The 15205-nt window shown below is 41.4% G+C and overlaps 1 protein-coding gene across 1 annotated transcript in view; it reads left to right on the forward strand.

Moving 5' to 3' along the window:
• LOC310929607 (calmodulin-binding transcription activator 1-like) overlaps nt 1-15205 on the forward strand; it is a gene marked incomplete at both ends in the record, with an annotated part of 97339 nt that overhangs the window by 54664 nt on the left and 27470 nt on the right. The window contains 2 exons of the mRNA XM_083892414.1: nt 4176-4311; nt 10565-10636. Coding sequence (XP_083748540.1) covers nt 4176-4311; nt 10565-10636 — 208 coding nt within the window. The remainder of the gene's footprint in view (nt 1-4175; nt 4312-10564; nt 10637-15205) is intronic.

Here is a 15205-nt window from a genome sequence, read left to right on the forward strand (position 1 = left end):
TATCTCCTCTCACTTTTCTCATCTACTCCTCCCATTACTGGACTCCCTCTCTCTCTCTCTCTCTCTCTCTCTCTCTCTCATGCCATCTTTTCTTTTTCTTTTCCCCTGTCTCCTTCCCTTGCCTTCTCTGTTTTCGCTCTGCTACGCCGTGGAATGGTAGAAAAGCTTTTTATATCCCACACATCACCGTCCAGTTACGATCAATAGCATTTATGTCTGCTTGAATAGGAAGGTTTGCGAACATTGCACCGTCCACGTGCGCACGCGCGCACACACGCGCACGTGTTTCGCCACCCACACAAACACACACGCCGGGAACACAGCTGATCTCATCCATCTTCTCCATAACATAATTAGAATCAGCAGCCCCGAGATGACTCACACTGCTCGAGACAGAGACTAAACTCGGCTTTGATGGGAGGGTGGGGGTCTCCACTCCGCTAAGAAACTGGCAGGCTCAAGCCAAAACAGAACAGATTTAAGGTGTCAAAAAAAATCAGCTCAAAGTAAATTCAATTTCACTACACACAGTGTTCGGAGCAAATTGCAATCATCTCGGTCCATATAGATGTGTCTACATCAAATTCAAAAACCAGAGGAGAGGAGATAGGAAATAAATGAGCAAAAACAGTGGTTAGGGTGGGAGTAGAAGGGAAGAGATGAAATGAGAAGATGAGAGGAAGGTGGGAAGGAGTGTGGAGAACGGAGGGACTGAGGAGCCAGGGAGGGGAAAATGAAGAGATAGAGGGATAAAGACTTGAGGTTGATCAGAAGAGGTGAGGTGAGGTGTGTGTGTGTGTGTGTGTGTGTGTGTGTGTTAGAGAGCACTTGTGAGTATGTGTTAGTTTATTGATTGTTAACGGGCCTGCGCTCGTTCTGTTGTCATGAGATAAGGCTGAGAAGCATTGCTCCTCCACCTACACACACACACACACACACACACACACACACACGCACACGCCTGCCCTTAATGTTTCTGAAGTGTAGTGACTGATTGCTGAGCAGCGGGTTTGACATTGAGTCCAAAGAACACACAGCTGTAGGTCCTGCCATCTCTGATATCACTACAGCAGTTCTGTCTCTCCACATGTGTGGCTCCCGGTGTGTGTGTGTGTGTGTGTGTGTGTGTGTGTGTGTGTGTGTGTGTGTGTGTGTGTGTGTGTGTGTGTGTGTGTGTGTGTGTGTGTGTGTGTGTGTGTGTGTGTGTGTGTGTGTGTGTGTGTGTGTGCAGGTTCATGTCTGTATAGAATGGGAGCTCAGAGGCCAGGGTTCCTACTGCGCTGATGAATCACACTACTAAAATATTAACACCAAAGGAGTGTGTGAGTCTATGTATGGGGTGGGGAAGCGTGAGACCGGCTAACTTGACTGCGTGTGACCATGTAAACCAAACATTTCTTTTTTTGGTTTATATTTATGAGTCAACAAAGCAAGAGAACTTCAAGATATAATATATAAAATTCATCCTTTTTTTTGGAAGATATTTTGGATCTTTTTGCCTTTATTGGATAAGCTGATGAAACATATGGCACTAGCCATCGGTTTTCCTGGAACCTTATATCAAGGTTCCCTATGGTCCTTGAAATCCTTGAAACGTTTGTGAAAATTGCTCAAAATAGACATGAATCATTAAAAGTGCTTTATGTTTGTGAAAGAAAGAAGTTAAGTTGATATTAAGTAAATGTATCCCTAACGCCAGCTACTGTTTCAGCCCTGCATTGCTTGATGTACGTAGACTCGGCCTCACAGAACAAACAGAGTCATAATTACTTGCAGTGTTGTGGACACTGTCTGTCCACTGTCTCTCTCCGCCGTTGTCATGAGATTCAGTGCAGAACAATGGGCGAGTAAAGTTAAGCAAGAGAGAGCAAATGACGTGATGCCTGGGAAATTAAAATTCCAAGATCTGTCTCATCAAAGACAGACTTTGACAAAGATCCCAAGGACAATCACTTGTTCAGATACAGAACGTGCTGCAAATCAATAAAAGTGGACGCCATGGACGAAGCAGCTCTTACAAGTTGCCCTCCCATCTTCACCTGCATCAGCACATGGGTGTCCAGGGTGTACCACCACCTTTCGCCCTATGTCAGCTGAGACTATGCCAGCGCCCCCCGTGACCCTCTTGTGGAGGATAAAACGATAGAAGATGAGTGAATGAGTGAATGGCCCTGGAAAGTCCTTGAAAAGTCAGTGAATTCAATGTCAACCAAGGTGTGGCAACCATGCGATAATACATTTGTGCATTGACATGATCCAGATTTATCTAAAACTTAAAAATGACAAGACTGATGTTATATATTTTGTTGAATAGTGTACATGGGACAAAATATTACCAAACCTCATTGAATCATTGACTGAAGTGTATCTTTCTATTCAAGATAACAGACTCTAATGACTCTGTCTGTGTCCACTCTAGCTTCTGGGCCAGGAACAAAATATTCAGTATTACTAGTTAGCTGTTGTGTGGTCTTTTTTTTTTTTTTTTTTTTTTTTATTGTGTATATTTTGACACTAATGGATTGAGATGACTCATTGCCATTTGCTGCACATTCTGTCTCTGAAAGTGTCCCAGTTGGTTCCCCTGAGTCTTTTGTAAAACACAAAAGAACCAACTGAGACAACAAGACACCAATTCCCATGATCCCACGCTGCTTTGCAACTAGGTCTGTGATTGTTTTGATTGAGCGGCACAAATAACTGAGCCTTTAAATTTTACTTGCTGTTGGTGGAGTTGAAAGTGGGCAGTTTTATAATATAACTTTTTTTGGTGTGTTTTTGTCTTATTGTCTTATGTCTTGTTTTGTTATGTGAAATAACACTCACATACTCCTGTCAGGGTAAAGACTTTCACGATGTCTGTTCATAGAAATAATGTGTAAACGGGGAGTTTTTTGCTCATAATATCATCAGGCCGTAAACTGGATGTAGCCGAACTTAACTGGGCTTTTAACATGCATACAGTTTGTTTTTTTATCAGTCTTCTGATTGGCCAACAAGGCTTTACAGGTTCACTTATATCGTCACCTGTTGAGTCGGCATGTCAACACTGGTTTTATGTGGATGCAGATGTATTTGAGAATGTACCATGCTTTTTTCTAGTCAGTGTGAAACCCTTAGTTTTCAGGTCATAGGTATTCTTGGGGAAAAATACATTTGCAGAATTGTTTCCAGCCCTTAAATAAACGTGCATAAAATGACATTGACATTGACAACAATGTTGTACTTCTTTCATTCTTCTTCTGCCACTTTATCCTCCACATGAGGGTCGGGGGGTGTCAATTTACGGTCAATTTAGAGTGTCCAATTTGCCTAATCCCTAAATCTGCATGTTTTTGGACTGTGGGAGGAAACCAGAGAGTCTGGAGAAAACCCACGCACACAGAGAAGATGCAAACATGCAGAAAGACCCTTGTTCCGATCTGTTTAGGTCTTCTTACTGCAAAGGCCAGAAACACTATAGTGTGCACAACTTTGTTTTTTTCATAATTTTTATTGTGAATTGGTTCACGATCTGACACACAATTTTTGTGTTATAGAAGACATAAGACTCATTAGTAGGAAACAATATCGGGATCCAACAAATTCCCTATTTGTCAAATGGAAATGTGCTTAAATTTGATGATCGGGTAGATTATCGCTTTCTGCAGATAACATATAAGGGACACAATAAAATTCTTAGTAAGTTATAGAAAAAAAAAGAAAATGTGTTTACGAGCTGAAGGGAACAGAGATTAAAAGAACGAGAATCAGAACCAGTTTGATGGAACACAGTATCACAGTGAACAAACTGAGATTAAAGAAAGGAATCACAATCAACATCAATATTTTTTTTATTAAGTAATTTATATTCATCTTGAACAAATATGACTGAACATAATTTTGCCTTATTTTTTTCATTTTTTCTTCTCTTTTTGTGTGTTTTGTTCACTGACACATGGTAAAATAGGGGCAGATATTATAATATGTTTTCTTCTTTTTGCTCCTTTTCATTCTTTTTGGTATTGTTAGTTTAGTTTAAATAAATGAAATCAACTTGACAAAGAAACAAACGATGGTTAGCCACCTTTAAAACGTGGGTTTCATCTAAAAAGCTGCGGATATCCCTGGTCAAGACCTCGGTCTAGTGTGTGATTAACACAGTGTAATGGTGTCTTTATCCTGTCCTCCACCAGGCCTCAGAATGGCTCTATGATCCTCTACAACCGTAAGAAGGTGAAGTACAGGAAAGATGGCTACTGCTGGAAGAAGAGAAAAGACGGGAAGACCACCCGAGAGGATCACATGAAGCTCAAAGTGCAGGGAGTCGAGGTGAGAGGCTGCAGAGGAACAACAAGTCGATGATGGTTTTGGCACCGAGTTCGGTTTAACTGTCAGTCTTGTCTTTAACTTACTCTCCTTCACTCTGAGGAGACATACGTGTAACACGAGTGCACGCACAAACACACACATACTGAGAGGCTAATATGTTACCTGAGAGCGAGTGGTGTCCCTCTCTCTCCCCCCCTGTCCTCTCCCCCTCTCCCTCTCTCTTTCTGAAAGATAAGAGTGTGTTTGGCCTGAGGCCAGGAATGATGTCAATGCCTCCTTCAGCAGAACAGAGAGGGGTATCGATCCAGTCTCAAGGCAGCGTCTGTGTGTGTGTGTGTGTGTGTGTGTGTGTGTGTGTGTGTGTGTGTGTGTGTGTGTGTGCGTGTGTGTGTGTGTGTTAGTCACATCAGCCAGCTCAAAAATTGATTATTCAGCAGGAATATACCAAGAGGTGAGAGGAGTGAGTGTGCATGTGTCAGAAACAGGAGGAATGAAGTGGAGGGGAGAGTGAAGGAGAGACGGTGAGGAGGCACATGGATCTTTCCAGAGCGTCACTAAAGCTTTAAAGATGTGATTATGTTTAAAAACAACAAGACTAAAGTTATATAGTGTCGGTAACATAAGCCAAAACAGTATTTCTCTTCAAGGTAACCGTTTACTAGTATTTGGCCAGTGTGTTGTTTTTTGTCTTTTTAATTTTATTCTGTATATTTGTCACTAATCCCCAATCCCCAATGGTCAAAAAACATTTAATCTTGGGTTTAAACTGATTTGTCGCTAGTGTGATGTTTTTAATTGGCATTCACTCCCTTTGGAAACGACTTGTGCAACGTGTGCAGGATTTTATCAGCTTCAGCTCTGATCGCTGTCAGTGAGAACTTAAGACCGGCGCGATCACGTGTGTTTCTTCTTTGTCTGCTCTATTTTCGGCAGCGATGCATCTTTTCAGGCGAAATACTTTGACCTGCGTTCACCTTCTGGCTACGAGCACAGTCATTAGTGTTAACATTTGCAGCCATTTCCTTCGGACAGCGTTCGGTGTCATTTACTTAATCAATCAGATCGTCTAAAACCATGGTTCTCAAACTACCTATGCAAGCTTCCTCTGGTGGTACCTCTACTGTATATACCAGGGTATTTTGACCAGAGTGCGTAGAAAAGGAGTCACATTATTTCGCTCCATCTTAATCTAATGTCACTATACCAGTGTGTGAAGTATATAAGAGGAGGACGATGAGAGAGCAAACGATCTTATTGGTAATTAATGTTCCTCCTGTGAAAAGTCTGTAGATGACTTTGCTCGACCTATTTACACCACTGTATTTTAACCTTGGTGATAATAGTGTTACTTCAAGAATTCAGTGTGTTTTCTCAGGTGGCTCTTGGTATAAAAAGTTTGAGAACCACTGATCTACATGCTCGATTTAAAGACAGACCAAAGTAAAACATGTAAAATAGTAAGCGCTATTGAGGTGACTCTTCCTCCGACTTGATTTGCTTGACTCAAAAAAACATCACAGGGCAGAACAACCACGGGCAATGGTAATCATGTTTTGACGGCTTTGCTCTGGCTTAATTATCTGAAGTATATCTGCTAATTTTAGTGTGAAATAGTCCTGTGATGTTTACTGCACATTGTGCTGTAGAAGCTCTCACCATAAAAAGTAAACGCACAGCGGAACAGCTATAGGGACGGGCGTTTCAAGCAAAAATGCTATTCGAAAATGATTTGTCCAATTTTCATATTTTCTAAACTCCAGCGCATGAGAGCTTGTGAACGTAATGCAGGGTTCACAGCATGTTGAGCTATGAGGAGCAGCTTCCACATGCATTCAGAGACCCTCACTTCTGTGGAATCTACTTCATGTTTAACTACGAGGAGCAGCTTCGAGTTGCATTCAAGAAACCTCTTAAATTTCACTACTTCTGTAAACACACTTGCAATCCACTGACCAAATACTATATCTGCTGCTGCCACCTCATGGTAATAGATGCACCACAAATAAGGTTGTTTTGATACTTTCAATCAAATTACGACAAATTTGGTTTGTGAACAAAACAAGACTTTCAGGAACATCATTTCCAGTTCAATGCTTTTTAACATTTTCTGAAATTTTATGGACCAAAAGATTCATCGATTAATCGAGAAAATAATACACAGATTAATCGATTACGAAAATAATCGTTAGTTGCAGCTCTAATAATCACTTTGAAATAAAAAAAAAATGTGTTTCATTTTTCTGAAGCAGATGCTACTGTGAAAATAAAGTATGTAAAGGCTACTATAGTTCCGTCGAATTTGGAAAAGGGAGGAGTTAACGGACAAATTATCAGTTTCTTACGATGATCCTTAGGCTTGTGCTTTGTCCTAAAAGTTGCCGTCATGGCAAATAACGTAGCAAGAGTTGCTAACGTTGCTCAAGTGAATCGGACCTGGGTGCACCAAAAACATCGGCATCGTGGAGTATAATCTGGCCCCATATCTCTGTTTGACCGCGTTTCTCTTAACCCAACTCTGACGCAAGAAAAGTTCAACATTTATCAGTGTTTGACGCAAACAAAGTCGAGCAACAGAAGTGCATGAGAAAAGTTTAATTTGATGCCTCCACCGAGGCACATGCGAGTGGGCAGTGTTACAATCTGCCGTCTCACCATTAGATGTCATTAATTCTGACACGCTGGACCTTTAATATTCTTCAACCGTGGCACTATTGCTGCTGCTGCCACCTCATGGTAATAGATGCACCACAAATAAGGTTGTTTTGGTACTTTCAATCAAATTACAACTCGTCACATCAGTTTCATCAACTGATTGACTTTTTGTGACAAAGGAAAAATCATGTATTCATGCCCATCCCTGGAACCAAACAAGTCAACAGTTCCCATGATCCCGTGCTGCGTTGCAACATCATCAAACAAAGTCTTTTGTTGTTGTTTTGTTTGAGAGGCTGATAGCGGCAGAAATTACATACTGTGCATTAACTGAAGTGAAAAAAAAAAAAAAGAGCCGCAGAGCTTAAGAGAATAATTGAGGTCTTATATTTCCACCTGTGCTTTTATTGGTTGCGACCTCACACCTGCATTGGCATTCATCCCACACTCCGTGTATTTATCTGCACCAGTGCATGAACACTCACATACACACATGCATCTATAAAGGCAAGTGTTTCTTTGCCTGGTAGTTGCTCGGTAATTGTTTGTGTCACCACTCCCCCCCCCCCCCTCCTTTTCCCAGGACCCTCCCCACCCCTTCCTCCTCCTCCTCCCCTCCCCCGAGCATGCGAGCAGCGTGTAGAGCAACAATGAGCAGAGCAGCGAGATGAGCTGAGGGAGAGAGAGGGAGAATGGGGAGAGGCAGGAAGCTGAGGGAGGAAAAACATAACCCTGGTCTCCTCATATCAAATGGAAATATATGGAAATGCACTCTGCCTTTGGCAAAACACACTTTAGACAGAGGACGGGGCGACTTCTGAGCAGAGGCAAGAAACTATAATCAAGTGCGCGAGTTTGTACGCACCATTTTGAAGACAGGACGTTGATTATATACAACCTGATTATTGGTGTTTGTGCGCTTTGTTTCTTTTATACATAGTGTGACGTGTGTATGTGTGTGTGTGTGCTTGCGTGCGTGCGTGCGTGCGTGTGTGTGTGTGTGTGTGTGTGTGTGTGTGTGTGTGTGTGTGTGTGTGTGTGTGTGTGTGTGTGTGTGTGTGTGTGTGTGTGTGTGTGTGTGTGATAGAGAGTAAGATAGAGAGAGACCTCTGGTTAGTTCAGTTAAAAAAAAACATGGCCACGATGACCTTGAAAAAGGACTTGTGTCATCATTCCACTCTTTCTCTTTCAAAAACCACAAGCCCACTGTTCTCAAGGACTGGGTGTGGACACCTAAATGCTTGTTTTGGAGTCTTTACCAAAATGTTTCCACAGCACAGGATATTGACATAAACTGTCAGGAAAATAGAATCTGGCCCATTCTTCACTCATGTACAGAATTTACTAATTAAAATGGTAATTTTTCGACTCACTTTAGACCAATGCAGTGTGCTGTTGTATGTAAATGCCTTGTGTTAAACTCTGCACTCGAGAATATTGTTAATGTGTTAAAAACAAAAGAAGCGCTTTAGCTTAACATTTTTAAAGGTCCAGTGTCACATTTAAGAGGGTTTATTTGTAGTAATTGAAAAATAGTCCCCATAAGTTTGTTTCCACTTTACAGTTCTAGCACTACCCGGCTTGACTCAACTCTACTTGTTTGTTTTGCATTTCCATCAGGTGCTTTTTTTAGTACCTGCTCTGATGAGGTTCAATACTAAAATGTGACGTTGGCAACTGATTGGTCAAAAAGTGTCGTCACTGGAAGAGCCATGAGTGCGAGGTCCGACAGAGGAATCAAACCGAACAGTACCGAACTGCAAAACAGTTAAAAAGACTTCCTTAAATCCTGAAAACGTGTGTTAAGCTCCAACATTTAGCAATGACATTTCTAAAATCTCAATATTTAACAGAGGAGTCTGGTGTATGTCGTGACAGCACTGCTGAAAGCCGGCGACCGTGAGCCGAATCACAACCCCTTCAGTCGTATTTCAGTTCAGTGACGGTCAGACAGAGTCTGTGCTCCGGTCATGCAGGAAGTACTGAACAAATCTTTTTAATGAACTGATTCTAATGATTCAGTTACACTGAAAACAACTGCTTTGCCATTACTATAGTTTGTCCGTTTGTATAAAACAACGTCACAGCAGTTTCGTGCAACCCACGTTGAGTCAAGTAGAGCCACGTTCTAGAACTGCGTAATGAGAAAGTGCAATTAGTGTATAATCTCTATAGCTGAAAGGATTAATTGATGAATTGATTATTAATCGATTACTAAATCAATCGCCAACTATTTTGATAATCAATTAATCGGTTTGAAGCTTTTTTTTCATGTTTAAAACAAGATCTCTGATTGTTTCAGCTTCTTAAATGTGAATATTTTCTTGGCTTCTTTGCTCCACATAACAAATAAATCGTTAAAACTGAATCATTTTGGTCTGTGAACAAAACAAGACTTTCGAGAACATCATCATTTCCAGTTCAACGTTTTTTAACATTTTCTGAAATTTTATGGACCAAATGATTCATCGATTAATCGAGAAAATAATACACAGATTAATCGATTACGAAAATAATCGTCAGTTGCAGCTCTAATAATCACTTTGAAATAAAAAAAAATGTATTTCATTTTTCTGAAGCAGATGCTACTGTGAAAATAAAGTATGTAAAGGCTACAATAATTCCATGTCGAATTTGGAAAAGGGAGGAGTTAAAGGACAAATTATCAGTTTCTTACGATGATCCTTAGGCTTGTGCTTTGTTCTAAAAGTAGCCGTCATGGCAAATAACGTAGCAAGAGCTGCTAACGTTGCTCAAGTGAATCCGACCTGGGTGCACCAAAAACATCGGCATCGTGGAGTATAATCTTGCCCCATATCTCTGTTTGACCGTGTTTCTCTTTGTCCAACTCTGACGCAAGAAAAGTTCAACATTTATCAGTGTTTGACGCAAACAAAGTCGAGCAACAGACGTGCATGAGAAAAGTTTAATTTGATGCCTCCACCGAGGCACATGCGAGTGGGCAGTGTTACAATCTGCCGTCTCACCATTAGATGTCATTAATTATGACACGCTGGACCTTTAATATTCTTCAACCGTGGCACTGGTTTAGTAGCACCAGATTACTAAAAAACTCTACATAATCCTCTGCAATGATAGATTCCCACACCTACACGTATGAATACATTATTTTGTACGGCTGTGATCCTCTGCTGGTAGAACTGCCTCTCCATCTTGTCCACCTGAAGGCTTCACTTTCACCGTATACACACTCCTCCTCCTCACTGTTACTGATTCCTCCTGCAGTGTGTGTGTACGCGCGCTGACAACATTGTGACTTTTTGTGAATTCCAAGTGGGTTGTGTCTAGTTCTGTTAAGGCAGTAAATTTCACAATCTCTTGTGCTGTAATTGTCAACTGCAGATTTATGGTATTTTAGAAAAGACATTAGGAAAAAACGCATACAGCATGTTTGCAATTTAGTTTTAGCACCGCAATCAATACAACCTAAGTGGGTATAACCTACGCTCTCCTCTCCGATTCTCTCCCTCACTATTCACTCCTCTTCTTCTCCTTTTTCACTTTTTTGTCATCCCTCCTTCCTTTATCTTTATTTCTGTTTACTCTCCGCCCCTCCCCTCTCCTCCTCTCCTCTCTCTAGTGTCTGTATGGCTGCTACGTCCACTCCTCCATCATCCCCACCTTCCATCGTAGATGCTATTGGCTGCTGCAGGTAAGCTCGCCTCCCCTACCCCACCTTACCGTCTCTCACACATTCAGCCGCATACAACGCGGCATTTTGGACCGCATGTGTCATTTACATCGGGATCACTTCAGGCCCTTTTTGTGACCACTCTGTTAACGCTTATCCCCAGCTGTGTTTATTCAACATTCCACACAAAAGTGGACAGCCATAAAATCTATAGTATAACACACACACACACACACACACACACACACACACACATACACAAAATGTTATAAAGTGTCCATGGTATTTTCAAAACACTAAACATTAGGCTCAACCATAAAGCTGCAATAAACATCCTCCTCTTCTAAATTAATGAGGCAGACTATACTGAAAATACAATCACAAAGCTGGGCACGTAATAAAACTTGATGTTGTGTGGCTGAGTGGAGTGTCCCACGCACAAACAACCAGTGCAATGACTAGGAGACGCAGCCAGGCCTATAGGTTCTGTACCGTGCTCACATACACAACAGTGCACTGCATTTCCTTGCCCGAAGTTGACAATAACTTCCACAGCACATCTAACCCTGATGCCCAATACTTAGAGTGAGCTTTAAGCACTGGGGTATTACACTATGTGGTCCTTTCAAAGAAAACACCCTGGAGCTACAAACACCACATGCCCATACTCTCTCTCTTTCACACACACACACACACACACACACAGGTTTGTGCAGCTATTCTTCCCAGGACATTGCAATGACTTCCTCACATTTGGACAACCCAAACAAACCTTAACCTCAGCACAATTCAAACCTTAGACCTCAGAAGTGAGGTTCTGCCTCACTAGGACCACATTTCGGTCACTGCGAGGACTCCTGGTTTATGCCAGAAAAGGTCCTGAAGAGGTAATAAATTCAAGTACTCACACACATACGCATACAGAGGTGTCTCCTGTGTATAAAGGTTTTTCATAGAGATGTTGGACTCACTCTACTGCTCATCTGGGAGACAACAGACAGCACACACACACACACACACACACACACACACACACACACTGGTTTACATGACTTGAGAGGACATTGCATTTACTTGCATTCATTTCCTGGTGACTTACTCTAAGCTTAACCATATTTACTACCAGCCTAATCCTAACACTTACCCTAACATTAAAACATGTCTTCACCTTAAAATGTAGTCATTTACGTTATGGGGATCCCATAAGGAAGACAAGTCCCCATAATGTGACTGTGTGAACATATTTAGGTCCCCACAACATAAGGAATACCCAGTACACACACACACACAAACACACAGGTTTGTGCAGCTCTTCTTCTTCTGAGGACACTGCATTGACTTCCATTTATTTGGACAGCCTAAACAAAGCATTACTCCTGACTTTAACACCAGTTCCTCAGTGATGAGGTTCAGCCTCATTGGGACCAGGTTTCAGACCACTGGTCCTGAAAAGGTCAGTGTTTATGCAAGAAACACACACACACACACACACACACACACACACACACACACACACACACACACACACACGCACGCACGCACGCACGCACGCACGCACGCACACACACACACACACACACACACACACACACACATTGGCTCTCTCTCCCTCTCTCTCTTGTCCATGCAAGTTAGGGTCACCAGAATCTCATTATCTTGAGGCGACAGGTTACACGGTGAATCTTAAACATGTCCCCATACTTTACACCGCCTCACTTTTCATTTCTCTCAATTCAATTCAAAGAGGAAAAAAAGAAAAAGAAAATATGAATACCAAGCAAAGTTCATTTTGTATAAGGACATGCATATGTATTTATGTATCCGTCACTAGAATTGCCTGCATAATTTGCCACGTGAAACTTGCAAGGGCATTCTAGTCACCGACTAGAAAATTAAATATGGCTTCGCCCTGTATATCTTCCCTTTCAGCACGCCAAACTAGTTAGATCCCCGCAGTCTGGGGAATTTGAAGGGAAATTTTTTGCTCTATCTGTAATGTGCTATTTTCTGCTCTTTGCACATATATCAAAACACGTCAGTGGATATGATCGTAAATCAGTCTGCGAGCGCAGTAACACTGCACACTGTGGTGCTGTAGCAGCCCACTGTGCCATCCTCTTTTGGAGAGAAACGTGTTCCACCTCAGCAGGTCCTCCCCCTCACCTGAGTCTGTCTACTGAATCTTTCATCAAGAGGAGCGCCTCTCTCGCCGAACCCCTCTCTCTCTCACACACACACACACACACACACACACACACACACACGCGCGTACATGAACGCACCTGTTGAATCATTCATGGGGTCGAAATTCCATAGGTCTGCTGGTGGCCTACAGTATACTGCTCTATTATTCTATATATATATATACACACACACACACACACACACATATATACACATGTAGACACTTCCACAGCCTCTGCAGGGTTACAGAGAGTGATGAGTGGGCTTTAGCTGTTAAATCTTTTATGGAAAGGTGTGAGAATCTCATTTGACACGCTATGTCCGACCTCCTCCCTGACCTCCACGTCCTCTCCTCCTCCTCCTCCAATAGACTCGATCATTTAAGGCTGCAGTGCGTAACTTTTAGATATAAACAAATCCCTGTAACATTGTGTAAATGAGTTCCCACAGTGCCGATTAAGCCGATCAGCTCCACATGACCTGTGGTTCTCAGTATAATGGTGTTCAGATCTTGTGTCCTGCACTGTAGACAGACTTATGTTGCGTTTCCACTATACAGTTATAGCACGGCTCAACTCTACTGCTTTTCCATTAGTGATAGTACCTGGTACCTGGAGCTTTTTTTAGTGCATGCCGTGGTGAGGTTCTAAGCGAGTGGAGCCGATACTAAAATGTGACGTCGACAGACTGTCGGCCACTGATTGGTCAGAGAGTGTCGTCACTGTAAGAGTCAAGAGACACAAGAATCAAAGCGAATGCATTAATCTCCAACATTTAGCAAGGACTTTTCTAAAGTCTCAATATTTAACCGACAACCCATTCAGTTGTATTTCAGTTCAGTGACTGTGTCAGAGGGAATCTGTGCTCCGGTCATGCAGCAAGTACTGAACTAATCTTTTTAATTAACTGATTCTAATGATTCAGTTACACTGAAAACAACTGCTTTGACCGTAGTTTGTGTGTTTGTGCCGTGGACATAAAACGATGTCAAGGCAGTTTCGTGCAGCCGTGCTATGACGCCCCCTCCTACGTTGAGGAGGTTCTATTGTAATGGCTGTGTCTGATACCAAAACAGTGTAGGGTCGAGCTGTGCCAAATAGTGCTGGAACTGTGTAGTGGAGTAACATTGTGCTAAAAAATAAGACTAAATACACAAATAGGCGCCCATAAAAAGTTCCAGGTGTGAATTTTCCTGCTCATAAAACTCTCATTCAGCAAGTTTGAGGGGATAAACACTTCTTGTCCCTGCCGGCCCCTGTGTACTGCCTCTGTGTACACACAAATTCTCCCTCAGTCAGGTCTGCTCTCAGACAGCCTGATCTTAGATGAAGGACACAGCTTACAAATTATGTTTAACTTTCTCTGTTCACGGAGAACAAATGGAGGCAGAAAAATCACCAAAAGTTACACTCTGCACCTTTAAAGTTATAGTATGTAACATTCGTTTGCAATGAAATGTCTTAAAACACCAACTGTAATGTTATATACTTAGTTGAGTGGTGTACTTACAATAGCTATAATGTTTTCAACTATCTTTAAATACAGAGGAAATCACTATTTCTTTTTATTCTTGTTGCGTTTTACTGACATCATCAGTTTTAAAATCTCTGCTTTAACGTTTGGGTTAAAGCCTCTGTCTTTGTCCGATCTGTGCCCGGAAACACATGCACCAAACATGTTTTACGACAGTGCATCTGTTCCATGCATATTATTTATGTAAATTGACTTTCACTGGGTCATTTGCCGAATAATGAACTTGATTTTATTACTGGAAGAGTCCATTAAAACATTCAGAAAATAGAAATAATAATAATACATTGATTTGTATAGCGCTTTCTATCAAAGTGCTTTACAGTAAATCAATAAAAAACATATAAAGTGTCGTAAAATACACACAGTGCAGAGATTAAAAACTGATAAGAATACAATAACAATGTACAGTACAGCGCTGATAAAAGAACACACACTAAAACATTACAGACAAAACAACACAACACAAACAAACAAACAATTTTTTTTTAGGTTTTTCTATTATTGTTGTTGTTAGTCTATTCAGAGTTCATTGTTTTTTCTGGGAAAAAGACGTTTTTATGCACATTATAGTCCATCATAGTTTTACAGTTCACAGTTTTCTACATATTTATTTATTATTTATTATTCACTCCTCATCTTGAGGTTGTGTACATACAATTTCATTATATTTTTATTCTCTGTATACGATATGTGTCTTGGTGCTGCTGCTACACTCTAATTTCCCAGTTTGGGATGAATAAAATACATCTATTCTATTGTGTTTTGCCATAACGCATGCATGGTGGCTGGTGCATGCCCAGAACCAATCATGTGTGGGGGGGGGAAATATTTGGTACCTCTTTTGTTTTGCAACAGCTCCCATGATGCCGTGCT

This window comes from Microchirus variegatus (assembly GCF_963457635.1).
Source record: "Microchirus variegatus genome assembly, chromosome: 7".
NCBI lineage: Eukaryota > Metazoa > Chordata > Actinopteri > Pleuronectiformes > Soleidae > Microchirus > Microchirus variegatus.